This window comes from Thermochaetoides thermophila, assembly GCF_000221225.1.
Source record: "Thermochaetoides thermophila DSM 1495 unplaced genomic scaffold scf7180000011818, whole genome shotgun sequence".
In the NCBI taxonomy this organism is placed as follows: Eukaryota; Fungi; Ascomycota; class Sordariomycetes; order Sordariales; family Chaetomiaceae; genus Thermochaetoides; species Thermochaetoides thermophila.
The window spans coordinates 2,388,220-2,415,523 of NW_006383034.1; the positions used below are offsets into that span (position 1 = coordinate 2,388,220).

The following is a 27,304-nucleotide window of genomic DNA, read 5'->3' on the forward strand; positions in this document are numbered from 1 at the left end:
GGGTCACGCGACGAGCTGGATACCCGAGGGAGAAATCCGGAAACGGGTTTCGTGGACTTCTTTGTTTGACTTGCTTGAGTACCAGGTTTTCAAGGACAACAACGTAATGGTGGCCATCCAGAACTCTGCGTGCTTCACTTAGTATATAGTACACATCAGACTTGCAAATCACAAAAGTATTGGTCCCAACCCCAGAAGCCAACCAACCAGACACCAGTTTAGCCCTTTTAAGACGCCGTAAGCCACATTGAGATGAGAAGGCCCCTTTATCCTTTTGCACCCAAGAACTTGAAAGCCGCCAAAATAGTTTCGATCATTTCTCAGTACTTCTCCTGTTCTGCTCGCGAACTTCGCCGCCTGACGCCCTCCACCAGACGTCTCCTCCCCAACGCATCAGCCGCTCGACGGCGCCAGTGGGCGTCAGGGCAGGCCTTACGTCAAGGTAAAAGACCGGCTCACCCGTGGGCTCGGGGGGTCCTGAATAGAAGTCGATGACATAGCGCACCTCCTTTTGCTTGCCATTGACATCTCGTGAGACATACCAGTCATGGCGATCAAATGGGGGCTCGGTGCTAGAGGGAAAATATGTTAACCATTGGCTGATCGTTTGAATATAGGCAAGTTGGGACTCACTTAAACTTGGAGGGGTACACCCGACCAAGTAGCTGAAGAAGTGCCGCCTTGGGAGTCATGTCATTGGGCCTTCCTTGAAAACGGATGAGGGTCGGCTGCACGGGCCCACCCTCTTGGGCCTCAAGGCGTCTCAGCTCCAATGGCGCATTCTCCTCCCCTCGCTTGCTGACCTGCCAGCCACGTAGCAGGCCCTTTCCAAACCTCCTCTCCCAGTCGACGATCTCACTCCAGGCGCCTTCGTTGAGGAAGTTGTGGACGGCAACCATGCTCTCGACGGCGGTGATATCCGTGTCTGTGTACCCTTTGCGCAACAGCGCGTTGTACATTTGCTGAGGCGAAGGATACTCCCAATTGCCGCTGCCATCGCCCTTCGGAATGGAGGAGATGTCTCGGGTGGTGGGCAAGGCCTGGGACTGATTCGGAGCTGGTTCTTGAGAGATGTTGTGGAACATGTAGTTCAGAGGGTTGAGCTTTGACAACAATGATGGCTGATCCCTTGCAGTCTCGGATGCTGTACTTGCTCCGTTGCCTTGGGTGATGGGACACGAAGAAAGGGCTGCGTTTGCTGAGGGGTTGCCGTGAGGGACGGGGCAAGATGAGGCCGCATTTTGGGATGATACTGGGGAGGAAAAGGCTTCCACGGTGCGATTATGCATTGGGCATCCAGGCTGAGGTGGGTAGTATGTCAGTACACAAGAGGAAATGAGGAATTACGACCTGAATCATGGGGCTGGTGTGTGGCTTACAGGAGGGGATCCGGCTTGTGCTCGGTGTTTCGAGGCAGATGGAGGGGCTGCGGGTGCCGTTGGGGCTGCGTCCGACCAAAACCAACCCATGGCTAATGTTTGTTTTGCAAATTTGTAGAACCAAGGACGCTTTGGCTAAGAATGAAGGCCACCTAGTCGAGAAGAGAAGCGAGGAGCGCTGGTGTTGCGATGACTTGTTGTATAAGCAGGTCCAGGATAGCCGAGAGGGAAAAAAAACTGAGACCTATCGTTCCTGTCTGGGCCTGATAAGATACCGGCCAGCCGGCGCTTGCTCGAAAATGACGTCTCGTTCTATTCGCCAAGCCGTGGGGCCGCATAGGATAGTTGCGGGGCTTTCTCCACCATCATTGCGTCGTAGTCTCATGGATGAGACCGTGAGACTGTGGCCCAGATCCTAACCCAGCGCGCCTTTGCTCTGCCAGAGCGGGTCTGTACAGACAGGAGAGTACTTCGAGGCCGGCGAGCGGTACAGACACAGATAATAGGCCTTCCTTCTCAGCAAATTGACGCTTATTCGTATGTCTATTAGAACTACCTTTGACGTGACAGTCTTATCAAGTACTCTTCTGTTTTTTTGCCTTGGCATATGCATGTCGAAAAGAGATATCTGTAGCATATGTAGTATACCGAAGCAGTAACTACACTTTTGAAGCATGAAGCACGACATGGCACTCCAACTTTAAGTAAAAGGATCGAGTTGTCAGTGCCCCTAACAATCTACAAACGCAGGGATAGCAGATCCACAATTCTGGAGGATTATACTAGACATTAGGGGACAAAAGATCATACTTGACGCATCTCTCAACCTGTCGATGCGGGTTCCGTCAGTGAGACTTATGTGTGGGAAAGGCACAGGAAGCTGGTGACTTACATCCTGGGCGCTGGCTTGCATGAATTTCCGCGTTTCCAAACCCAGCCAGACCAGCATCATGGAGAAATCGCCTTGCTTGACCATGTCTTTGCCGGTATGGGTGCCAAGCTGCCTCAAAATCGGAAGAGAACTGCTGAGAAGGTCTAGTTCGGGATCCATGGTGCGGCCGATTCCTTCAAGGAGTAAGATGCTGATGACGACATTGACAAAGTCTCCCTCGAGCCGGACGTGGTGCTGCCTGACCATGCTAAGGACTTGTTGTAAGATATCGCCAATTTTCACGTTTCCAAGTGCGAGAGTTCGGCTCTTGACACCAAGCACCAGATGCTGCATCTTGAGTGCGAATATCTCTTCGTCCAAAACCGCCTCAGGTTGCCGGCAGCGCTCACACATGAGGTGGCCGGCCTTGTATCCATCAAACTCGGCCACAGCTCGGAACAGATCCAAAAAGTTTCTGCGATTAGTCTCATTTAGCTCCGTTACAAGGCCCGTATCCAGGAATACCAATTGCGGGCGGAAACCCTCCCGATCAAGTTGGGCCAGCTCGGCCTCCCAACGGTCTTTGTTGTGGCGATGCGGACGTAATCGGGCGAGGACCTGCTCTGTTACTTCTCCGCGTTCTGGGCTGGGGGCGTCGTGAGCGCGGCGTAGATGCAAGCTCGGCCGGTCCGCTTCGTAAAAGCGAACCATGATATTGCCCGGATGTAGGTCAGCGTGGACAAAGTTATCTAGCAGCAACATGCGCAAAAACGCATCGAGACCTTCAGAGGCAATATCTTTTTGGAACACGCCAGCTCCATTGACCATGAAGTCGGCGAGAGGAAGTCCGTGGGCGAATTCCTCTATAAGTACATATTTGGTGCTGAACTCAGTGTAAGGATAAGGAAACCAGGCCGTCGTTCTGTCCTTGAAATTCTTGCGGAACCTGGACAGGTTTGATGCTTCGATGCGCAAATCGAGCTGCAGCTTCATCATCTCCCCGAACTGGTCAACTTCATCTGGGAGCGAAAGCCACTCCATAGTGGGTATCGCATTAAGCATCGAGGCAAAAAAACGCATAATGCGGAGGTCTCGCCGCACAAGCCGGTCAACTCCGGGGTGTTGGACCTTGACGGCAACATAGGATGAAGGTATTCTCTTTGGGGAGCTTTTAAGGACAGATCCAACGTTTTTACGAACGTTGTGACGCAGATCAGTGGGGTTTTTTGGAACATCGATATCGCCAGGGACCGCGAGGTCGGGCCTCAGCTTTGCCTTGTATACTTGTGCGATAGCTCCAACGCCCAGTGGCTCTTCATCGAACTCCTCAAAGATATCTTCAAAATTGCGCCCGCCGAATGCTTCTCGGATAATTTGTTTTGTGTCTTGAAGGGAGTGGGCTGGAGCATTGGCATGGAGCTTAGACATGATGTCACATAACTCGTTGGGGAATATGTCAGTCCTCGAAGCTGCCCATTGCCCAAGCTATGTACTTGCAGTTAGCAATCGACTGGTTTCACGAGGTGGGAGAGGTTATCCCAAGTGTACCTTGATGAATGCTGGGCCAGCCCATTCCATGGAACGGACCAGAAAACCATACCACCACAGAGTCCCGCTCCGCTCATTATCTCGATCCGGCTGCCGGTTCCCAATCCAAATGGCTGGTATTGTCAAAATTACGGGAATGAAGATGGCAGCAAGCTGCAAAAATCGCAAGCCTGTGCATATCGGCTCCCAGAGGTATATATCCAAGAACAGAACAACTTTCTGGGGTAGTTGGCTCAGAGCGCTGCCGCAATCGTGGGCGGAATGGTCGAGCTCCTTTAGAGGGAGTTCATCTTTGCGCTCGTTGCCCGCCGGTCCATGGTTGGGCTTTGATTTTTCAGACTCAGGGTGCTCAAGAAATACCGAAAAGGCTAAAATGCCACCGGCAGTTGCCACTAAGGTGCCTTGGATAGGTCGCCGCGCTCGCCATGTGGAATGACCAAATCGCCGGTCTGCTCGGCACGAGAAGGCGCGGATGGACACACGGAACGGCCGTAACGGCCTCGACATGGCATTTAAAGTGCGCGTGGAACATACCGAGGCTTCAGTGTGGGAGACAAGCCGGCCCAGAGTAAGAAGAGCCAGCCTCATGTCGATGCGGCTCTTGCGGGTGGGCAATGATGATGGTTGCTGCGGTCTATCTGCTGGGTGAATACATTATTCTGTGTTTTCTCATCGTCCTCGCGGCCTGGAGATATTAGATTGGAGGCTTGAAGTGGCACGTCGCATGACGGCGAGTATAATAGGGAGGTTTGTGGTTCGCGAATGTCGCGAAGTTGGCGCGGTCGGGGTCGGATGCCCGGGAGGTGACGTCGTCAAAACTCGCAGAGGAACACAGCTTCCGCGGCAGGAACACACGCTGTTTGTGGGGCGCTGGGAGCACAATTGTGGAGCTGCAGCCATGATTGGACTAATCTCCATGTGGATCCATCTACGTCATCCCGTTTCCCACTTTGGGCTCTACGAGAACCTTTGCGACAGGTTGGAGATCTTAGGCACCAAGGTAGCCAACAAGTTACCCCTTCGTACTGGTACCAGAGCAATCAGCTGTTGATGGATACTTGTGTACTATCTTGCCTTCCAAACTTGGCTTCCCGTCTAAATCATGAGGCTCAATACCAACTTAAAAACCATCGTCAACTCTTTTGGTGTACTGAATGCCCCCTCTGAGGGGGAATTTTGAATTTTAATGGTTGACTTAGACTTGGATTGCAACGGCGTTGAATGATACCTGCGAAGAACAGGTAGTTAGGAGGCCTAGGTTTTGTGAAGAGCACTGGTTTTGCTGAGACTTACCTTTTCACCACGAACTTCTGCTTGTATCGCTGGCCCTCTCGTGATTTTGCCATTGAGACTGAGCCTCACAGGCCCCGTTGTGCTTTCATCAAACGGCATTTCGAAGTAAGCAGCATTACACTGGCCCGCCGTGACGAATTCTTTGGTATAACCATCTCCGATACAAACGCTGATGTGCGCCGGTTCCCTGGTTATAGCTATGATAGAGATGACGTCTCGAGCGCCCGCAGATGCCGAAAGCGAGCCACCTTGCCCCCACACTGTGCCTGAAAAGGGGGGTTCTGGTTAAGAATAAATCATCGAATGACAAGTTGGAAAGAGATGAAGACAACTCGGATACTTACTACAATCGCAGTTGGCTCGTGCTGGACTGGTGCGGTACCAAGCAATAGCAATATCTTCTCCGGCCCAGCCGACATAAGGAGAACCCATCTTGTAGGCACGGATAAAATAAGGGAGAACCGCCCGGAACGCAGAATGAGAGTATCCAACGACATAATCTTCGGCACCTCGCACGATTTGTTCCGGGACAGTGTCGCCGATGTAGCTGGATTCGCCAAAATCATTCCCTATCAATGCAGAACAGGATGTCAGCATCACGAAACTCGGTGTTTTGGCAATGCGTGACATACAAGTTATAATTTGGACAAAATCCGGCATGATCTCCAGAACCTGCTGCCATCTATCGAACCACAGCGACTCGCTGGAGCAATGCCAGTTTTTATTCCACTGTGGGAGGTCTGAGACTCATGTCAGAGATATCTTTTTGGTAGTAGAGCCCAAAAGGGAAACTCACTTGTGTAGAACCACGGACTGACTCCCATCATGTACTTCTTGCCTTTGAGGTTGTCCAAATAGAGAAGATCCTCTGCAGTGCCCATCTTTCTTTGTCCTGCCTTGGGCCATGCATCCCAAGAGACTACAGACACTTAGCATTAGAATTTGACAAGATCCAAAATCAAGTTAGAGACAGCGCACATGCACCATCGATTAAGTCAAGCTTCTCACCGATCCCATAAGGTCCAAGGCTTGACCAGTCAGGGACAAGAAATATATCACCAGTTTGACTACGGACTGTTGGCCAGTTTTCGGCCCAGTCAGGTCCCTCGAACGTCGAGACAAGTGGCTTTCCATCAACGTTCATCTGTGCAGGTGATCCGCGGTAACGGTTGATGAAGTCAACTACCTGAGAGACTTCCCAACTACCCGCAGCCATACTTGTTACCGAATAGAGTCAGCTCTTAAGAGGGATAAACAGAAAATTGTGGGGAAAACAGTACGTACTCGAATGAAAGAAACAAGACAAACTCCCCAGCCTGCTCAGCGACCTCGTAGGCCAAATCCAACTGGGCTACTGTCCAATGATCGGAAGGTCCAATATTTAGCGCAAATCCATCGATGCCCGCTTCTTTCGCCGTCTTTATGTCATGAGCCCACTGTTGAGAAGATTGGCCATATGTTAACCCCACCTATTAAACAGGAGATGACAAGTCAGTGAGAGCTGCCCTTTCAGATAATGCCCATCGTCATGTCTGGTTCCTTACCATATAATGCGCGAACACCTTCCGATTAGAATCACAGCCATGAGATGCCAAGGCATCAATCATCTGCTCGATTTCCTGTCCAAGTTCTTTGCTCAACTTTTTGAGCTTCGAAAGCAAACCCATTTTCTATCTGGGGAGTAGTCTTTGCCAGCAACAGCTTGGGAAGTTGGATTGGTGACAACCGTCAAGCTTGCTAAAGTTGGCACCAAAACAGAAAGGTAACTCGGCACTGGGCTATGCTCTGTATTATTGATGATAAGATGTGGTGAAGGCATAAAAGTAAGAGATTTGAGTGTGTGCCCCTCAGCGATTACTACACAGTACAACTCCATGCAAGGTGATGAGGTGGTTGGGATCCAGGCCAATGAATCCACTTAGGTGTCCCCTCTCTCCCCACCACTGAACTCTGCACGGTACCTGATGATCTGCATAGAGGGTCTCGAGCTCAAACCCCTGATTATAACCAACGCAGCTCAGGTACGAATGCAGACTTAAGAGGAAAGAAAGTACAACTTAAATTGAGAACAGGGGGTTCCTGTAATCGAAGTGTGACCAAGCTGAATATAAGACGCGACTGTGGTAATGGCAGTCCTGGCTAAAGTTAATTTAAGACTGTATCCCCCGGCAATACCTTGGTAGTTGGACTATGGCAAATTTATATGTTATTTGGGCCAGATATATCCAACTAAGCTGCAGTGTGTATTAGGTTACCAAAAAATCGCGGTTTGGAAGTCCCCTAGAATGGTACCTTTAGGTTGTCTGGAGTGAGCATGATGCCGTAGATGCATACGACCATTCAGCGGCCGGGTAAGACGTTGGATATAAGTACATTTGAGACTGTTGTGAGCGTGTGTTTGAGTTGAAAATGCTGCCATTTTTTATGACGGACACAAATCACAGGCAAGCAAAGTTGGGATGGATTGCCTCGCGAGAGAGGCCTCTGCGCCCACAGCACCTGCACCCAAACGCGGACCCACATCGGCGGACCGGTAAAGGCCGTCTTGCACTAGGGACAGCTGTCTCGCGGCTCTTAGCGGCTAACGCGGCAGATTTTATGTTTGTCTTGGCGGTGGTTCGGCAAGGCCCCGGCGCTACCGGATCGGAAATACACATATTCCGCAGCCCTGCGATTTTGGCTCCGCACAACTGCATCTCGGTGAAATTTCGCAACTCAGCATCCCCTCTACATCTTGACCCGGCGACCGATTTTCCCATCCACCGCAAAGTCCATCAATCGCAAAAATGGATTCCTCGAAGGCTCCCGTCAAGTTCGTCAAGGTCACTCGTGTCCTTGGCCGTACCGGTACGTATCGCAAGACAATATGAAGAAGACAATATTGGCAGTTGCTGATAATTGTTTTTTTGATCACTAGGCTCCCGTGGTGGTGTCACCCAGGTCCGTGTTGAGTTCATGGACGACACTACCCGTTCCATCATCCGCAATGTCAAGGGCCCTGGTATGCTCTGAGATGCCCACATCGATCGAAAAATGGCGCGTTCGTCGACTAATACTTCCTGTGTTCCAGTTCGTGAGAACGACATCCTGGTTTTGCTCGAGTCTGAGCGTGAGGCCCGTCGTCTGCGGTAAAGCATTAATGCTCTGGGGGGTCGAATGATGGGAAACGGCGACAACTTTCAACTACCATGTTGGGCCTTTACTGGTCAGCCTCTCTGCGTGAAGCGCATAAAAAGGGAGGAGTGGAAATGACTAGGTTGGGCGTTCGGTAGAACGGTATCACGGTTATATTGCTTTCCACAATGATACATGGCGCTGAGGTTGCGCTGATTCCTTCGAATGTTATGGTGTTCCGGTTGACTCTGAACCTGGACGGTGCAGGCACATGCTACCTGCCAACCCCCAGTGTCCGTTTGAGAAAAGAGAGGAACCTGCTCCTCAATCGCCAGGGATTCTGGTCTAATGACAACAAATATAAGAATCTCATGACATCCGGCGAAGAGAATGAAATGAGGTGTTGGACCGGTCGACCAACCTGGGCATGTAACACGCGAAGCTAAGCTTGACACGCCTTCCCTTCACTTGTCTGCGGACCAGCGTTTTGACTGTTTTGACTCTCACCCGCCTTCGATTTCGGGCAAGTTTACACATATCCGCAGTGTAGTGTTGCTTCACCTGCCTGGCTAACCCATTTTTTCTTCCTCGGATTTTCCAAGTATGTCCCAGGTTGCCCGCTGCTCCTGTGAGTGGACTCGGCTTGAAGCATGCCACATGGACGGTTATTGAAGAAGCCTGTTCAGAAATGCAGTTTATTGCCACTATGTACCGGCGAACTAGGCCAGGCATCAGTCATAGATGAGTGACTGTAACATGGCAGCGTCAAGTGACTGGGGTAGCGTTCATGTTCCGATTACCATCCAAGTTCAGTGATCCCGCCAGCCCTCACCTCCAGTATCTCTCAATTACGTATTCCAAGATCAATTGAATATACCCGAAGCTTCAGATGTGGCTGGCCAAGCAGTCATACTCGGAAGTAGTCGATTTCTCAGGAGCTGTAGCCTCTTGGCCCTGGGACGGCCGTGAGGACCGCAACGGTGGGCTTTCCCCGTCTTGGCGAAACGCGAAACACACCAGAGCTTCGATGAACAGGATTCGTTTCACCGAATGCTACAGAACCTCTGTTATGCTCTCCTTCTACCCCGGATTCGGTTTATATTTCCACCAATGGCGCTTGAATTTGATCGTTCAACCGCAGAGATGCATTGTCGTCGGTTTCCAGGTCCGAAATCCCAAGACCAGATCCTCAGATGGACGCCCGAGGTCCCCTACTCCTTGAATTATATATGGACACTTGGATGGATATGATCGAGCCCATAACTCTTCCCAGAGCACTTAGAATCTTCTACGTTCAGCACAACTCGTGCGAGCCGTTAATCATTCAGAAATACCACCGGCTCCAGGGCCGGTGCGACGGGTGGTCAATATGGCTTTGCTGAATGCTGTCCAGCTCTTCATCATTTCGCTCACGTTCTTCGTCTCTGGAGTGTTTGGGGCGTTTGGCTACACGTCTTCGGGCGGCAACTACGTGATTGATGCTGGTTCCGCCAATCCACTGATCTTTTCAGTCAGCCAGTCCAACTGTGATATCAAGTCGATCAAATATCGTGGCACCGAACTCCAATATGGAAATACTGGCAGCCACATCAACTCCGGCCTAGGATCGGCTACCGTCTCTATCACGCAGATCAACGGATCCAAGCGGTACATCAAGGTCACGTGCGTGACATCGACCTTGACGCACTATCTGGTGGTTCGAGAGGGCGACAGTATCATTTATATGGCGACCTATATCACGGCTGAGCCGTCAATTGGCGAGCTGCGCTGGATCGCCCGGTTGCTGCCAGACAAGCTTCCTAACGAGTACCCGTACGGCGAAGTCTCGAACACAGCTGGGTCCAGCGCAACGGTTGAGGGTTCAGACGTCTTCTTGGTCAACGGGCAAACACGGTCAAAGTTCTACTCGTCCACTCGTTTCATCGATGAAGACGCCCACTGCGTGTACGGCGGCAGCGATCTGATCCATGTCTGCATCTTGACGCCGCAGCAAGAGTCCTCCTCCGGCGGTCCTTTCTTCCGTGATATCAACTCCAACAATGCGGGTGCCTCGACAAACCTCTACAATTACATGAACAGCGGTCACGTACAAACCGAAGCCTTCCGCATGGGGCTTCACGGGCCTTACCTGATGCAGTTTTCACGCTCTGGCATCCCAACTGTTAAGAACACCGATGTTTCCTTTTTCTCAGAGTTGGGCATTACCGGTTATGTGCCTGCTTCAGGACGCGGCACAGTTAAGGGCACAGCGACCGGAATCCAAAGAGGTATGCAGGGCGTTGTCCATTGGTACAACAGCCAGGCACAGTACTGGGCTAAGACGTCCTCAAATGGGGCATTCACATCTCCCCTAATGAAGCCTGGCACGTACACAATGGTGCTGTACCAGACTGAGTTCAAGATCGCTACCACTATGGTCACCGTCTCTGCTGGACAGACTGTGACCCAGAACATTGCGGGCAATTTCAACACCACGAGGAAGACGCTCTGGCAGATTGGAGAGTACGATGGTCAGCCCACAGGCTTCCGTAACGCCGACAAGTTCCTGAGGATGCACCCGTCCGACAGCCGCATGGCCAGCTGGGGCCCACTGACATATACGGTGGGCAGCTCCTCCCTCTCTGACTTTCCCATGGCTGTGTTCAAGGACGTAAACAATCCGGTTACCATCAAGTTCAACTTGGCCAGCGCTCCCGGGGCTGCTACCTTGAGGATTGCCACAACGCTTAGCTTCGCGGGCGGCCGTCCCCAGGCCACCATCAACGGCTGGACAGCGTCTGCTCCGGCAGCGCCGACGAAGATTGACAGTCGCGGTATTACCCGTGGAGCCTATCGCGGCCATGGCGAAGTCTACACCGTTAGTATCCCAGCTGACAAGCTCGTCGCTGGCAGCAACACCATCACCATCTCCGTCATCTCTGGCAGCAGCGGAGCCAAGTTCCTGAGCCCTAACTTTGTAAGTGTTTTCTGTTTTGTTTCTGCTTGCTCTCTGTCAACTTTGACGTCGATGGCCAAGTTACTGACCTGGTTTGTTCGAATACAGATCTTTGATGCCGTGGAGCTGTACACCAGCTGATATAAGTCAACTTGCTATGCTGCATAGTATTTTATTCTTTCCAGCAATCGTATACGGAATTTTTCGTGATTCACTTGGGGCTGTAAAAGATGCATATTTCACAGCATTACGTTTCAGGCTCCGTAGCAGTCAACACTGTCGGTGGTTATAGGTGTTTTGTCAATCGTGTATATATGACCGTCTTGTCGATACGGGTGTCATGCTGTGAGGGGCTGCAGTGGGGGTTAAGGGGCTTCTTGAGCAATCACGCCAATCTGCCCTCGTTCTGCAAGTGCTTGTGCCCAAAATCTAGGCAGGGACTATCATCACGTTGTAGCTCAGGCAAAAGGGGTCTTTTCCTCATCAGAGCGCCTGAGGTAAGCGGTAATGTCATTGCCATGGCAACATCACAGTGACCACACCCCACGAAGCAGCTCGCCAAGTTATGGCACATTAGCGAGATGATGCGTTGCTTTTGGGTGTTCAGGAACCCATATGGTATCTCTGCCTGCTTATCACCAGCACGGTGCTGGCACCAAAGCAGTGTTCTTTGATAATCGCGCAGAACGTGCGCACTGCTGCAACATATCTAGCCGTAAGGTAGGCTTGGGGTGGGGGGTTACAGCACAAGACGATAACCGCTAGGCCGCTTCTGGCAGTTGGGAAAGGCGACAAAAGAAGTGGTCGAGCGACTGCAACGCGCGAGAGAAACTCCGACTTTTTGTCTCAAAACGTCCTATATGCATCTGAGCATAGTTTTGCAAAGGGGAATGCCGTTCGATACGCTGGGACCAGACCACGGCGAGGTATTGACTACATGAGAAACATGCCATTCGGCTTGGAAACATGTGCCTGACGGGAATAGCGTGGAGTTTACTTTGCATATGTGCGGCGTGCCATATCAGTCGAGAGCCGCAGTCTAGAAGGCAATGTCTGGGCTGCGTGGACATTGCAACGTGGACATATAACGGGTTGCTGCCGTCGTGTTTCATACGTGTGAGCTTGGAGATAGGCACGTGCTCTGTCAGTGAGTTCGAATGCTGATTTGAGAACGACTGGATATGTTCAAACACGAAGTGTAATCCGTAAGCAGCATCTAGATCCTATATGAAGCTGACGTTGGGTATCTTACGTAGTACGTATAGCGATGCGTGGAAAGGATCTGGAAACGTCATTGCCAGCCGTTCCTAGATCCTACATGTGGCTGAGATTGGCCTATGCTGCACATATACGAAGGTGTGGATGAGATGATGACTAGATTAGGACCGTGACCACCGTTAAGACGCGGAATGCCCCATAGAGCTCCTCTATATCAGAAATTCAAAGCCACTGGGACCTGTGCAGCCTCGCAGCGGATGTAAGCAACGCGCTGGCCGTGTGATCGTGGGTTAGCTGATGCAACAAGCCGCCTACCTGCCTGATCCAGACTTACACACCGCAATGTTGCACGTAAGCTGCTCAATTGGGAAACCCCACCGACCGCGGCATGAAACTCGTCTCTTGTTCATAGGAGAACAGCAATCCACCGTACGTCACGACGCCTGGATTAGAAGCCGGCAGACAAAGTATAAGAGCAGAATGAGAGACGACAAGATGAAGGATAGGTGGTCTCGGGAGACACGACCAAAGTTGTCCAACTCCAACCTAGCCAAACAGCCACTCAATAAAGTTTGATATCAAACCTTGGACAACAACATCATCATAGATCAACATGCGGTCTCAGGCACTTTTCGCTCTGCTCGCCACTTGGGCGTGGTCTACTGCTGCTGCCCCTGCAGCTGAACAGGCGCCCAGGCCGTCTCGTCCTGGCCTCCGCCTGATCAAGACTTCGCCCGAAGACCACGGCAAGTGGGTAACTGAGGAACAAAAGATTGAGTTCAGGACGAAGGGCATCAACTTCATCGATATCACGGATATCACTGTATGTCTCGTGCCCGGTGAAAACAGAGTTCTGTCGCCACGCAGTCCTGACTCACAGACGATAGGATGAGGAAGTTCTAACTGCCCTGTCTTCTCCTAATCTCGAGCCTGCCGATTCGTTCTCTGCACAGGCTGTCACCTATCCCAGCAGAGTCAGTCATCAAACTGAGGCCAACGCCCTGATTGCACAAGCGTCGACCACGAACCCCAAGAACTGGTTGCAGACGCTGACGAAGTAAGTATAATGGGATGGCTTGTGACAAGACTAAGATGCTGAGACCCCAACCCTGCAGCTATCACAACCGCCATTACCGGAGCACCTATGGCACTCAGGCCGGCACTTGGCTATACAATACCGTCAAGAATATTGCCTCGGTCAACCCAGCCATTACCGTCACTCAGTTCACTCACTCCTTCAACCAGCCCTCCATCATTGTCCAGATTCCGGGCAACAGCACCAACCTGGGTGAGTTCGACTCCTCGCTCCTCGAGTGATCGTGATAATGGTTCGCGGTGCTGACTACAGCCACCAAGTCATCGTTGGCGCACACTATGATTCGACCGCCGGTTCGTCGTCGGCGCGCTCCCCGGGCGCTGACGATAACGGCTCTGGCGTCGTGACGATATTGGAGGCCCTACGCGTCCTGGCTAACGCCAAGTTCAAGGGCAAGAACACCATCGAGTTCCACTTCTACGCTGGTGAGGAGGCTGGTCTGCTCGGCTCCGCCGCCATCTTCTCCAACTACAAATCGAACAGAAAGACGGTGCTTGCCATGCTCAACCAGGACATGACCGGCTACTCCCCGAACGGGAAGCTCGCCGTCTACACTGACTATGTTGACTCGTCCCTCACTTCTTACGTTCGTGTTATTGCCAACGCCTACATTGGCTCAGTCAATACCGACAGGTGCGGCTACGGCTGTTCCGACCACGCGTCGGCTCGGTCTAACGGCTTCCGTAAGTGCTTCCTCCTCTTTTTTCTTGCTTTTACAATATAAGGCTAGCAAGATTGCTGGCAAACCCGGGAGCGCTGACTAACATTCATACTCGCTTTTCCAGCTGCTGCGTACGTTTGCGAAGACACTATGGATGATGCCTCGCCCTACATCCACACTGCCAACGATGTAAGTCTTCCATTGCCTTAGTTTGCTACAGAATGTTTAAGAAGTTGACCAAAACAAAACTTTGATTTGCAGGCCTACTCGACCATCATGTGGGACGCTGTTCTCCGCCACATAAAGTTCACCCTTGCCTTCCTGGTTGAAGCCTCATACCTCTAAGAGGTTGTTGATGTGCTCGTTTAATTTTTACAATCGCATCTATTCTAAAGGCCGACCTGTTTCATCTTGTCCGTCGAGAAGGTTTTCAAATGAGCCCTCTGCACCATGCCTGCCCCCTGATTGTCCAAACAAGGCGTCCATGTTTTCGAGAGAGCGACCCTTGGTTTCTGGGTATAAGAAGTAGATGAAGGGAATGCAGGCGAAGTTGACTGTCATGAAAATGATGTATACTTTGGAGCCGAGGTGGGCTAGGCCAAGGGGCCAGATCTGGGTTGCCATGATCGAAGCAGCGGCTCCAGTTGACGCGGCCAAGCTAAGTCCTCGGGCACGAACTGCGGTGGGGAAGATCTTTTTATTTATGTAAATAGGTTATTCAACGCTTTCCCCCCTTCTCACAGAACGATATGAGGAGCATAAGTGATGACATACCTCTGATCCGTATACCCATGCGGCCGGCCCAAATCCAATGCTATATCCAAAGGCGTAGATGAAAATAAAGAAGACACACACGTAGTTTGCTGCTTTGTTTGTGTTGTTGGGATAAAGGAGCGGAAGAACAGCATTAACCTGTGCAATCAAGGTAAGTATTCTGCTTGATAAGAAGTAGGTCCTGTTTGGCCCTTGAATTAAGGAGCCCAAGACACTAGTTTATTCTGCCTACCATTAATGAAACAGCCATTACAGCTGCGCCTACAATAAGGGTGAGCCTGCGACCGAGTCTGTCGATGACCAGCATTTCCAGTACACTGAAGCTAATTTTGATGGTACTTTCGATGCCGCCCGCCAGTAGAGCAATGCGATAGGGGATGCCCAAAGCTTGGAATAGTGCCGGGAGAGAATATTTCATGGCCGTTGCTCCGCAAAGCTGTGCTAAAAACTGCAAGAGAGCGGCGCGCCACATGCGGGCAAACAAGCTGCTGCTAGAGAATAATGCTGTCCATGGAAGACGTGATATGGTAAAATTGGCTACTGATCGTTCAATCTCAAGAAGCTCAACGCGAATTTCGTCTGATGTGTGAGAGCCTTCGCGGTAGAAACGCAATGCTGCCAGAGCTTTGCCGCTTTCGCCGCGTTCAACCAACCATCGGGGTCTATCGTCGTGTTAGGGAGACCACGCCAAGTGGTATATGAATGATCAAATCAACAAATACTTACGACTCAGGCATGAATGGAAGCTGGGTTAGAAAGATGAGTCCTGGTATGAAGGAAGTAGCTAAAGAACAGCGCCATCCTGCTGAACGACCGAGTTTTGTATTCCAGTAACTGATAGCATAGCCGAACCTTGAGTGAGGAGGTTGCATGTTAGTACGGAATCATCAATGGCGGCCGACTAGTTTGAATTCGGGAAAGAAACCAACCAAAACCCTGAAGCAATTCCGGCAACGAGGCCAATGTGATTCATGACAACGAATCTTCCTCGTTGTTTCGGAGGTGATATCTCACTGTTGGGTCGAAAATTGGGCGGGATCGTTAGCAGTCCGCTTCATAAGAGTCTTGCCCCAGGCTGTTATTTTGCTGAGAGACAAACCAGTTACCTCTGGTATAACGGAACACTGGTTGATATAACCGCAATCCCTAACCCAGCAATGATGCGCCCAGTTAACACCATCCCCAAGGCATGCGGCCGCACTGCACCAGCCTGCAATGCCTGACCCAGACACGTCACCATCATCCCCAACACAGCAGCATAGCGGCGGCCCAGTCTGTCTGCTACGGGATGAGCGAGGAAGAGATAGCTAAGAAAGGTGCCCAGATAGTAAACGCTGGTGATCAGCGCTCTGGGGAATGGGCTGGCATTGTGTTCATCGTGTCCGCCGAGTGTTTCGAGGAAGCCTGGATGGACAAGCACCGATGCAAGGACACCGATATTGTATCCCCAGACGAACGGTCCTAGAGCAAGTATGAGACAAGAGATGTGGAGGCGGCGAGAAGCTGGGGAACTGTATGTTTTCATGGTCGCAGCTTAAACACCTGCTAAAAGGGTTTCTTTGAATCCAAAACTTCGAAGATGAAGCTAATCAGTAGGATGGCAAGCGCAATTTGAGTAGACTGCAACAAGCACCTGGTTACATGTATTTGGCTGATGCATGAGGTCTATGATGTATCTGAGAATGTGTTATGAATGGTAATAGATGAGGACTGTAGTCCCCCAAATTTTTGCCTAGCCTGAAGACCCCGCAAAAGCTGTACTGGTTTCGGGTGTCACGAGATGTGTGACAGTTGACACAAGCGTGGACACTATTCGATCCTGGCATGCAGACCAGGGACGGCAGTTGATGCATAGATGCAACCTCACAATCTGTAATCACCATATCTCTCTCCTATCGACAAATTCCATGTCTATTGCTTAAGAACACCTGTAATTATTTGCTCCAAAGAATCAAGTATTCTCAAAATTTATCATGAAATCCTTTCCCTTTTTATGATATTGAAATAAAATACCATGCACATAGCCCCTACATGGACGTGGATTCGACACGTATGGACTATAAAAGCTCCCGCCAAGACCCCAGAGCATTCGCGCTATCATCAGCCCGAGTTCGGCCCCATCTCGTCCGAGGCCACTTTGCTGATACTTTTTCATGAAGGCCAGGACTGATCTTTTATTCTGTGGTTGATCTATGGAGTACTACCTAGCGACGGTATTGACACTCTGATCATAACCAAAGAATTGACTCCATGGCCTCTCTACTCTTTCTATCTATCCCGCTTGGATTTTACATACCGCGCCATGTCTTGTATGTTTGTTCTGTCACCACTTGGATTATTTCCCTAAGGCCGCTGCGTCAACTTACTCACAAGCATCCTCCTCATCTCCCTCTTCCTTCTCCTCCTCCTCCTTAGGGGTCTCCTTCGGGGCTTCTTCAGGCTTCCCCGAAGCCTGCTCAACCTTGGCCGCAAAGTCCGCATTGGCGCCCTGAGCCAAGTCATAGAAAGGATGTCCCAGGCTGTGATGGATGCCGAAGCTCGAAGATGGATCAGCTGGGTCATCGACGGGGGTGTTGGAATAGGCATAGGCAAACTTAATCTGGCCCTCGGGCTCGAGCGTCGTGTACCCAAAGTCATCGTCGCCCCAACGAGTGCAGCCGGTGCATTTGGCAGTCACTTGCCAGTGAGTCTCGTTAATATGCGTGCCCTTCTCCAGAACAGTGTACACGGAGCCTTCGTAGTCGGGGGGGCTGAAGTAGCCGCTATTGGGACATTAGTGATCATGAAGCACCTGCCGAACGCCATGTGACTATGACATACTAAGCAATCCTGGACGTGATGACAACGTTGTTGGTCCCATTCGCCCAAGCTACGGCGAGAGGGTTGTAAGTCATATGCCCTCCCCAAGCCCAGCCAGCCCAACCGACATCAATAGGGGCAACAATTTGCAAGACGGTATCGAAAATCTTATCCTCTGGAAGTGGATCGGGGACGGCGACGCGGAAGCTGATGCCGTTGTGACTCGTATAAGAGGAGAAAATCAGACCCGTTTCTGGATCCTCATAGACGACTGAGTCGGGCTCAAAGTAGAACTGGCGACGAGCTTAGCACCAGTGAGAGCCGTCAGCTAGCTGAGCCAGTCAGGAGTTGTGATGACTGAGCTTACCAAAGCCCAGAGCGCCTGCGACGCGGGCAACACTGTCAAGGAAGCGCATCTTGGGACTTGCGTGTCACGGATGGCCTGAGACAACAACACACAAACAGCACCAACCTCGAGGCCAAAGTCACAGACGGGAAGCCGCCTAAGTTTTATAGAACCCAAAGACACCCGGGTTCAGCAAAGTGTTTTTGGTAGTGCTGTGCCGAACATTACATGCTCTTTTTGCTGGACAAGATGGCATTATTACCGCACATACGGAATGAAACGCAGAGGCCAATATGAACCAGGCTTGGGTAAAACTAAGACGGAGGAAGCTATTTAGAAAGAGAACGGGGCCAGGAGACATGCGCATGGACAATCGGGTTTGGGTAGCAAACATTGTTATTTGGTTCCAGAGTCTGTCCGCTCATGATACGCGATATTCTGCTTGTCATACCTTGAATAGAAATCATCCGAGACGCCCTTATGGTATGCCGCGACGGATGAGTGGTAATCGGCATTTGGATGTCTGTGGTTGGCTTGACTGTCTGTCTTCCCGATGCGTTGATGGGACGTCAATAAACGACGATTGCTATGAAATGAAGCCGCAATGCATGGAAAGCCTGGGGAACAAGCCACGGCGTTGCTGGACGGATAGAGATCGGGACGTTGTTATTGGAGGGCTAAAGGGAATCTTTGCCAAATAAATGAGGTACGTTATGGGTGCGGGGTGGCACAGACAATTAAGCCGGGACAAGCATCGCCCTGTAAACAGGATGAGGAAATGCGTGTGATATTGCAGACTGAGAAGAAACGGCATCGGTCCATTTCTTTAGCCTAAAGCTGATGGCCGGTAGCAGGAACCCGAAGAAGAGAAGTACGTAAGAGACGTAGAACACAAATGCCAGAATGATCTGTCAAATAAGATGTCTGGCCTTGAGAAATGGTCACTGATAGATAGATCGCGGCTGGGCCTTGGTCTTCAATCGAGAAGTCGATCTTCAGAAGATCACACTCTTCGCATGACACGAGGTGAAGTCAGGTCTTCCTTTTATACCCTTGTTACAGCGGATGGAGAAATCAAGATGCAGAACGTGATAGGACACCTAATTCCAACGAAAGGGCAGAATAAAAAATCAAACATGGAATAGTCCTGGACGATCATCACCAACCCCAGGCATCAAAATGACCAAAAACCATCGAGTGCTGGGACTTGCTCGGAAACCAAGAGAACGTGAAACAACGCAATGTAGGAGCCCATAAAAGATCCACAAAAGTCCACATGCGAGGCCCACAGCCCCACCAGCCCCGCAGAGCCCAGAACCTCCAACTTTAACCCTAACCCTCCTCCAGGAACGAATAGAGCAAACGTCGGACGAAGACGGGCTCAAGCAACAAAGGTTCGAACTACGAAGAACGAAAGCCATATATGAAGGACAAAAAAGCTCTCTCAAAATCGAAGCGTCCATGCATCAAATCGGGATCGCTTGTTATGCCCTTATCGCATCATCCGCGCTGATTTCGACGACATGTGCTGTGGGGCCGACCCTCTCTATTACTTTTATACCCCGCTGACGAACCTCGCAAACCCCACCAAAGATAGAACCAGGCTGATATCAATCCCTCTGCCACTCCTTGCGCCAGCCTCTACGTCTACTTAAAGTTTGATCACATCCTTGTCGTCAATTGAAAAAGGGAACACCACCCCCCCAAAAAAACGACATCCAAACCACAATGGCCTCAACAACCGCCTCATCCCCCGGGCGGGCTCCACGCCCCCCTCTCAACACCGTCCTCCCCCCCCTCCTTCTCGGCACAGCAACCTTCAACACCCAATACGTCGCCAACCCACACGCTATGCCCTACCGAGATATCGTCGCGCGCGCCATAGCCCTCGGCGTGACCGGTTTTGATACGAGCCCGTACTACGGGCCCTCCGAACTCCTCCTGGGCGAAGCCCTCCACGCCCTGATGAACCCTACCCCGACCCCCAGCAACCCCAACCCTACTCCTTTGCAGCGCTCTGACTTCTTCCTCGTCACCAAAGCGGGGCGCATCGCGGCGACCGAGTTCGATTACTCCCCCAGCTGGATCCGCTACTCTGTGCTGCGCAGCCTGCAGCGGTTGCACGTGCCGTACCTAGACCTAGTCTACACGCACGACTGTGAGTTTGTCACACCAGGGGAGGTCCTGGCCGCCGTGAAGGAACTGCGCAGGCTGCGGGATGAGGAGGGTGTTGTGCGCTACGTGGGGATTAGTGGGTTCCCTGTCAATGTGCTGTGCGATTTGGCGGAGATGATTTACAAGGAGACGGGCGAGCCATTGGACGCGGTGTTAAGTTATGGGCATCTTACAGTGCAAAATCGGCGGTTGGGACTGCCGTTTGTGGAAGGGGGTGGGAAAGGGCAGGCGGATGTGGAAGGGTCGCCGTTGGTGAGGTTGAAGAAGGCTGGTGTGGATGTCGTGCTGAACGCAAGCATGTTGGGCATGGGCTTGCTCACCAGCAAGGGGATTCCCGTGACGGATGACACGGGATCGCCGTTGGCTAAGTGGCATCCTTCGCCGCCTGAGCTGCGTCTGGCGTGCATGAAGCTTGCAGAACTTGCTGCTGCGGCTGGCGAGCGGCTCGAGTCGGTGTCGCTTCGCTGGTCGCTTGCCGAATGGGCTCGGGTTGCTGCCGAGGCGGGTGTTGGTGTTGATTTCACAAGCCCTGGTAGCTCCGAGGGCAGGAAAATTGGTGTTGCTGTGTGCGGCGTGTCATCGACTCCTGAGCTGGAGGAGACCGTGGCCGAGTGGCGGGGTGCTGTGTCTTCCCTTGGGCAGGAGGAGGATGGTAGCAATGACAAGTACGGGCCAGCCCGCCAGAAGAAGGTCCTGTCGCTGGTCAGGGAGCAACTCTGGCCGGCGCTGGGTTCATGGCTGGATTATGCCTGGGACAGCCCAGGAGAAGGCTTTGTCAATACCCGCAAGGACTCCAATCGTGGAGTTGTTCCCGATGATGGTGTAATTGCCGCTTATGAGAAGGCAAAGCGGAGTAGACAGTCACGGTAACAGCGTGGATTGAAAAAAAATAATAAAACAAAAAGTATAGTACGTATGTGGCGTACTACCCTCTATCATCCGATATCAGCGGGAAGAGCTATTTGATCTCTAAAATGCAGTGAAAACAAGACCTCGGACGCCAGCCACACCGAACTCCGATCCACCATACGTGTGTCATGACCTCAATCTCCCTTTATGATCATGGTGTTCGAGTTCATCTGTTCCCAAGCCGTCAGAGTTAAACAGGGGGAAATAAACTAGCAAGCAAGGAAAGGCGGCGAGATCAGGGGATAGGAGCAATACGGGCAGCGAGAGTGAGGACAGAAAAGGATGAAAAATAGGAGAGCAAAAGACAACATAACTTCGATCCAGCTTATCCCCTCGGCGCAGCCCGTTACACCCTTGACGATCTCGCCCAGTTGCTGGAAGAACCAACGCCAACGAACTTCCTCCAATCTGTTGTCGTGATGCCGTCGTACAGACAAACCAACCACCCTTGGTTTACCGATATCTTCTCATGCCGTCATTTATTTTCTGTGTCAAACTACTGCCATCACTGTGTGAACTGCTGCGGCTGTTGCTCCGCCGCCGTCTCGAATCCGACTTGCTTAGAGTCTTCGTCAAGGTTCGGTGTCGCAGACGTATCGGGAGTGACTGTAACAGTTGGAGGAACAGGCGACTCAGCAACTGTCGTCTCGGACTGCTCAGTTTGCTGGGTGTTGCTGGGCAACTCCTCAGCCCGGGCCTCATCTAGACCAACTCCTACCACCTCAGCCAGGTTCCTGAAGCTGAACACCGGCTCGGTGCCAACGTTGGGATCGCGGTCGCGCTCGGCTTCGTTACCCGCATCCTCATTAGAACCAGACCGGCTCCCTAGACTCGGGACACTTCCATGAGGGTCCTGGAGGTTAGAGGGCGAGCTGAAGCTGCCCGGCTGGCTCTCAAAAATGGACGACGACACCGACGAGGCATTGCTCATCTGCCGCAGATGGGACGGTCCGGCCGGAAGATGCGGGATAGCGCGAGGGCTGGCTGCACTCGTCGAGGTGCCCGGGCTGGACGGCTCGCGTGTAAGGAGATTGCCTTCACCAGCCGACAGCGGGCGTTCCACGGCTTTACCCTTATCTCTGGAAGAGCTGCCGTCGGAAGCGGAGGGCTCTCCCGTTGCCATGGCGCTGGTGATGCTGGCCTCGACCCGGAGGTTGCTGGCAGCGCTATTGCCCCGCTTTCTTCCAAAGCCCAGTCCAGACAAGCTCAGGCTGCTAGCGCTGGCCGAACTATGGCCGCTGCGGCCGCCAGCGCCCTCGTAAGGTCCAGCCTGCTTTGCAGCCGCCTTGGCAGCCTTGCGCTCCTCCTTTTCTTTCTTCTTGGCCTCTTTCCTCGCCTCCTTCTCAGCCTTCCGTTTGCGTTCCTCTTCGGCAGCAATGGAGAGACGCACAGCTTCCATGAACATCATCTCCTCCAGGTCTTCAAGCCGACTACGACGATTGTCGCTCCCGGAGGCAAAAATGCGGCCTCTGGTTGTGTCAAGAGTAAGGACAGGATCTCCATTGTCTCCTTCAGCGTTAGCCCCGCTACCACTGGCAGATCCTGACCCAGCGGTACTCCGCCGTCCAAACCGTGAGCGGAAGGCCCTGTTCTCCGAGCCACCCATCAAGAACGCCGCTGCGTGCAAGGCCGTAGCCGCAGCAGCCCGCCGGGCCTGATGAGCCCGGGCCGCCTGCAGCTTAGCCGCCCATTCAGGGCGAATTCTGTCGGTGAGGATAACGCTCGGATCGCTAGCCGAGAGGGACTGGTTCCGCCGGCGACCAGCGCCGCTGCCAGAAGTCCCCACTGCTGTCGAGTTCACTGAGCTGCTCGAGGACATGGCAGCGTTCGTGGCGCCCAGCGCAGTTGGGGATATGCTGTAGACAAGGCCGCGCCGGAAGGGCGGGGGCTCGTATGTCACGCCGAAATCAGACTGGGTGCAGTAGGGGCAGCAAGCAGGCTCCGATACCAACAAACCGGCCGCCTCCTCTGGGTTGCGATTCGGGTCGTTCTCGTTATGACCATCGGGGAAGTGGGGATCCGGTCGCTTGATTTGAACGAAGCATTCGCTGCAGATAGGCTGGTTGCAGCACCGCGTGTGATTCAGATACGGGGGATAGTACAAGAAGCAGATGGGGCATTCAACTGCATTTTTGTACAAGAACACCTCGATAGGCTGTCCATTGACGAAGGGATCGTGAGGCAACTGGACTTCGCGAGGAGCGATCTCGCTTGTAGACCCATTCCTCGAGTGTCCGCCGAGGACTGCGGCAATGGCCTTCCCTCGCGGCTTCAGGGCAACACTTGCGGACTGGGGCTGTCTTGATGTTGGTGAAGTAGGGCTGGATGGCTCGGAAACTTCTGACTGGCTCTGGGTCTCTGGGATGGTCAGGGTATCCGAAGCGGTAGATTGCGTTGGTTGGGGAGGAGGGGGTCGTGGAATGAGATTTTCGGGAGGGATCTCGTCGGCAGTCGGCACGGGCAGTCCCCGAGCGGCAGCGACTATCTGGGCCTCGGTCCACTGCTCGTCGAAGTCGTTTAGACCCCTCCAGAAGGGAGCTAGCTTCCGCTCGATCTATGCACATGCATATGTCAACATCACGGGAACCCTAAGTGCCCTCGGAGCCTGGTACTCACAATAAGTTGGCGGACGATCTGCTTGTTAAAGTCTTCCGGGCCGTTATAGACGCCCATGGTGACAAGGTACCCTCCGTCCACATGTTCCTCCCGCATGCTTCGCTCCCTCTCGGCAATCCTGGCAAGGCGTTCCCTTTCCAGCCGGCGAATCTCCCTTTCCTGCTTTGTCTCACGCCGCTCATGTGGGGCGTCAGCACGAGAGCTTGAGCCTCCTCCGGTAGACGCGAGTCCCAAGAGGGCAAGATCAGCCCTACTGACACGGTTCCTCCGGCTGGACGATCGGTCTGCATTGGTGGCTGAAGAATCGGCATGGGCCGCAGCGGCCGAGTGGTGCGAACGATGGCCACCAACGCTGCTGCGCGATTCTTTTGTGCTTGTATTTCCCATGGCTGCCGTCTCGCTCACTATATCACGTCATTCGCGGTTAGGCGCTGGCCGGAGCAGGCAACAAGGCACGGAAGGGCTGCCGTTGCGTGTGTGGACCGTATGATGTGGAGGAAAGATGGATCGTGAGATACAAATCCGGAATGGATGCACTTGGATAGCGCAGTGTCGTTGTGTAGTTGTTATGAAAAGTCGGGTCGGTGGTCGATGGGGAGGAGGCTTGTTGACAGGGTCGTGGACGGCGGATGGAACCTGGAAGGGCGGGGGGGGATGGAGAGACCCGAGCGGAGAGGCCGGCGTACTTCAAAGAGTCACACAAAAAGCTCACCGAAGCATACGTAGCGCGCGCGAACAGTGAAATGGGCTCGTGGAGTGGATGTGTTTATCGTGGAAACGGCGCTGGCATGCTGATACGGCAAGTCGTAGAACTAAAGACTTATGTTTGTGGTGTTGGAGTGCGGTGCTGTTGCATGAAGAAGAGACGGTGTTGGTCAAGGCTCCCAAAAGCCCAGGTCCAGGCCAGGGTGCGTCGTACAAGTCACAATAAGCCCGAGCACTCGTGCCTGCTGGGGCCGGATCTGGCGGGAGGTTGGTGGTTGACTGGTTTGCTGATTTGGGCGGTTCTTCGGTGGGGCGCTGACCAATGACACATCGTCATGCCATTCAGCGCTCCCAGCAGGTCTAGCAGCCAGCGTCGGGCAGTGACAGCTGTCTCAGCAGGCCCAAAGCGGCCTGGAAAGAGAAGTGCAAATAAAACTTTGCGAGCCTTGCTTAGTGCTGCTGATTGTACTTATGCGGGCCTTGCAGAGTGTTTGGCAGCCAGTGGCTATAGCGCACGCAGGCATAGTATGAAGATGATTGCCGTCAAATATGATGGGAGGAGAGGCAGCTAGATGCGCGATGCGCGTGAGATGCTGAATGCCGCCAGATGCTGGATGCGCACGCGCAGCGGGAAGATGCCAAGATCAGGAGGAGCCGTTACCCCATGTGGGCGGCGCAGGCGGCAGAGCCGAGCACGCAAGATCCGAGCCTTGACCCTGCCATGCTGAATCAGAGGCACGCCCAACCCCGCCTTGAGCCCCGATTGAAGGATGGGAAAGTGATGTCACTGGACGAGGGCTTACTCCAGCCTCATCAACTTCGTCGCCTGCTGCAGATCAAAAAATCATGAACATTGGCATTAAACTGTACAGAGCAGTTTTAATGGCAGAATCGGTTTTATTTGCTTATACATCGTTTAGGGAGCGATTTTGTAGGTAGCCTGTCTGTTTGGATCTTCAATCGCCCGGCGACTTGTTTCACAAGATGCAGGTAGCCGGTGTCAAAGCAGCAGCCATGGCCCCACGTCTTCACCTTCTTGAAACAACTGCGGTGCGGAACTGAGCAACCTTAATTTTTTTTTGGCGTCTGGAAGTATTCCATGGATTGTCTGGAACTTGGCCATCATATTGAGCGAAATCCCATTTTTCATTCTTTAGAACAACGTTCGGACAGGTTGCTGTAACAGTGTTACTTCCAGGACGTTTGGGCGGGCTTTTGATTTGCTTATACCACCGGGATACTTTACCATCTCTTTTCCATCTTGTCACCTTGACGGTTTCAATAACTTGCATCATTGAGTGGAATACAAAATCTTAAGCAGCAAGCCAACGTGTTGCGATAGTTTAATAGATTCTTTTCCTTCTCCATGGACCGTGTATAATTCCTTCGTTCCGGCCTTTGTGGCGAGGATAGAGTTGATTTACAACATTTGTTCTCGACTCAAAGGGCGAGCCGCTTTCTGACCGTTCAACCTTGCGTCATGGATTAGAAGACGTCGACTTAAAGTTACGAAGAGTCGTCGTGGTTGGGACGTGTGACAAAAGGACTTGGCTTTGTTGAGATTCTTTGGAGCAACACTATGAGATTCCGCCACAGTGGGCTACGGACCAGAGATAGCAGAGCTTTTGCCAGCCACTTGAAAGTTGAGGTCTAAACATGCGTGCTGTAAATGCCAGGAGAACGTGTGAGATGACGAGTCCGGATGAATGACCATATAGCTAGCTAACACAACGCCGCCAAACTGCTTTTATTACATAGAGAACATCAAGCACAGCTTCTCTTTATATGAATAGTGATGAGCGCAGTCACGATACGGTCAAGAAAAGCTCTGGATAACTTCAACTGCACCGAGGCATTGCGTTTATGGCTTCTTTTTCTAGTCTGACGCACTCGTATAGGGTACAGGTATTACAGTTTTCCAGGTGAAATTTCGAGTCTTGGGCCAACTTCATCTCGCTGAAAGTCAAATTCTTCTACAAAACTGACTGACTACAGTGTTATCCCGAAGTTTCCAAACTGGAAAATCGTCCAAGTGATTGAGTGGAATTGACTGTCACAGTGTTTTAGTCCAGCACCGCCTAGCCTCTTCTTCGCTTACTACTTAAGCATAGGAGAGTGTTAAGATTGAGGAACTCTAAACATGTGGAGATGACAGGCAAATAAGGCAAATAAGATACCGACCTGTTGATCTCGACACGATTTACTCGTCTCAATCGCACCAAATGTCCATAGCGACTGCCGAGGGTCTTTTGATCCTGCGGGCTGTCTTCGGAGATACTCTCATCTAACAGTCTTTGCTATGATATCGCGGAGGTCGAGGCTGTAGTAGATCAGGCAGCTAGACAATCCTTCCCTCACAAGGCAGGTCGTGCTGTTTCGACTGCCCGAAGTCTCACGCGTATGCCACCGGATCGAGTCGTTTGCAACATCGTAGAACAGCATATTAAAAGCTAAAGCGGGGTATGTATCACCATCCCATCAGGGCCACATAGACCTGCGGAGCTAGTTATCCTTTCCATACTCCATAGTATGGCGGTGGCAGTAGCTCATGATCATCGTCACCCATATGCTGTCATACATATATCATCGAGTCTTTGATCAAGCATATTGGTCGTTTACTTGGGTGAGAAGCCTCATCCGCCCTTACAACTCATCAGTCACAACTCTTGAATACATGTTTCACCTCCTGTCAGGAGCCGGTCTTACCAGAATGCAGTCTGTTTCTCCAATTCTCGGAAGTTCCGCATGCTGTCGGCTGAGAAAAGAAATCAAACACTAACAGGCTATGGATCCATCTGAGTCCACTGTGCGGATGTATATGTCTGACGCATACTTCAGCTCAAATCAGGACAAGAACAGAAGACA

General features: G+C 52.1%; 9 protein-coding genes across 9 annotated transcripts; 4 read left to right on the plus strand and 5 right to left on the minus strand.

The window, feature by feature from the left end:
• Positions 1 to 313: 313 nt before the first annotated feature.
• Positions 314 to 1,469, minus strand: CTHT_0046440 (uncharacterized protein; the record flags this gene model as incomplete). The annotated part of the gene is made up of 3 exons (XM_006694959.1): positions 314 to 572; positions 634 to 1,301; positions 1,380 to 1,469. 3 exons carry the CDS (start codon positions 1,467 to 1,469, stop codon positions 314 to 316), a joined length of 1,017 nt encoding a protein of 338 aa, XP_006695022.1.
• A 692-nt stretch (positions 1,470 to 2,161) lies between these two features.
• On the minus strand, positions 2,162 to 4,386 carry CTHT_0046450 (putative ABC1 family protein; the record flags this gene model as incomplete). The annotated part of the gene is made up of 4 exons (XM_006694960.1): positions 2,162 to 2,206; positions 2,272 to 3,735; positions 3,799 to 4,122; positions 4,333 to 4,386. 4 exons carry the CDS (start codon positions 4,384 to 4,386, stop codon positions 2,162 to 2,164), a joined length of 1,887 nt encoding a protein of 628 aa, XP_006695023.1.
• Positions 4,387 to 4,993: 607 nt separating this feature from the next.
• Positions 4,994 to 6,758, minus strand: CTHT_0046460 (uncharacterized protein; the record flags this gene model as incomplete). Its single annotated transcript, XM_006694961.1, has 8 exons — positions 4,994 to 5,026; positions 5,092 to 5,357; positions 5,436 to 5,660; positions 5,724 to 5,831; positions 5,888 to 6,010; positions 6,100 to 6,308; positions 6,376 to 6,560; positions 6,636 to 6,758. The coding sequence occupies 8 exons, from the start codon at positions 6,756 to 6,758 to the stop codon at positions 4,994 to 4,996; spliced, it is 1,272 nt and encodes a 423-aa protein (XP_006695024.1).
• Positions 6,759 to 7,877: 1,119 nt separating this feature from the next.
• CTHT_0046470 (40S ribosomal protein eS28) lies at positions 7,878 to 8,223 on the plus strand (the record flags this gene model as incomplete). The annotated part of the gene is made up of 3 exons (XM_006694962.1): positions 7,878 to 7,938; positions 8,009 to 8,092; positions 8,162 to 8,223. The coding sequence occupies 3 exons, from the start codon at positions 7,878 to 7,880 to the stop codon at positions 8,221 to 8,223; spliced, it is 207 nt and encodes a 68-aa protein (XP_006695025.1).
• A 1,351-nt stretch (positions 8,224 to 9,574) lies between these two features.
• CTHT_0046480 (carbon-oxygen lyase-like protein) lies at positions 9,575 to 11,281 on the plus strand (the record flags this gene model as incomplete). Its single annotated transcript, XM_006694963.1, has 2 exons — positions 9,575 to 11,161; positions 11,249 to 11,281. 2 exons carry the CDS (start codon positions 9,575 to 9,577, stop codon positions 11,279 to 11,281), a joined length of 1,620 nt encoding a protein of 539 aa, XP_006695026.1.
• Positions 11,282 to 12,971: 1,690 nt separating this feature from the next.
• CTHT_0046490 (uncharacterized protein) lies at positions 12,972 to 14,460 on the plus strand (the record flags this gene model as incomplete). Its single annotated transcript, XM_006694964.1, has 6 exons — positions 12,972 to 13,181; positions 13,246 to 13,415; positions 13,474 to 13,646; positions 13,715 to 14,137; positions 14,240 to 14,304; positions 14,377 to 14,460. The coding sequence occupies 6 exons, from the start codon at positions 12,972 to 12,974 to the stop codon at positions 14,458 to 14,460; spliced, it is 1,125 nt and encodes a 374-aa protein (XP_006695027.1).
• Positions 14,461 to 17,251: 2,791 nt separating this feature from the next.
• On the minus strand, positions 17,252 to 18,104 carry CTHT_0046500 (uncharacterized protein; the record flags this gene model as incomplete). The annotated part of the gene is made up of 3 exons (XM_006694965.1): positions 17,252 to 17,651; positions 17,710 to 17,992; positions 18,056 to 18,104. 3 exons carry the CDS (start codon positions 18,102 to 18,104, stop codon positions 17,252 to 17,254), a joined length of 732 nt encoding a protein of 243 aa, XP_006695028.1.
• Positions 18,105 to 19,762: 1,658 nt separating this feature from the next.
• On the plus strand, positions 19,763 to 21,079 carry CTHT_0046510 (D-arabinose 1-dehydrogenase [NAD(P)+]-like protein; the record flags this gene model as incomplete). Its single annotated transcript, XM_006694966.1, has 1 exon — positions 19,763 to 21,079. One exon carries the CDS (start codon positions 19,763 to 19,765, stop codon positions 21,077 to 21,079), a length of 1,317 nt encoding a protein of 438 aa, XP_006695029.1.
• Positions 21,080 to 21,623: 544 nt separating this feature from the next.
• On the minus strand, positions 21,624 to 24,121 carry CTHT_0046520 (uncharacterized protein; the record flags this gene model as incomplete). Its single annotated transcript, XM_006694967.1, has 2 exons — positions 21,624 to 23,672; positions 23,735 to 24,121. The coding sequence occupies 2 exons, from the start codon at positions 24,119 to 24,121 to the stop codon at positions 21,624 to 21,626; spliced, it is 2,436 nt and encodes an 811-aa protein (XP_006695030.1).
• Positions 24,122 to 27,304: the final 3,183 nt, after the last annotated feature.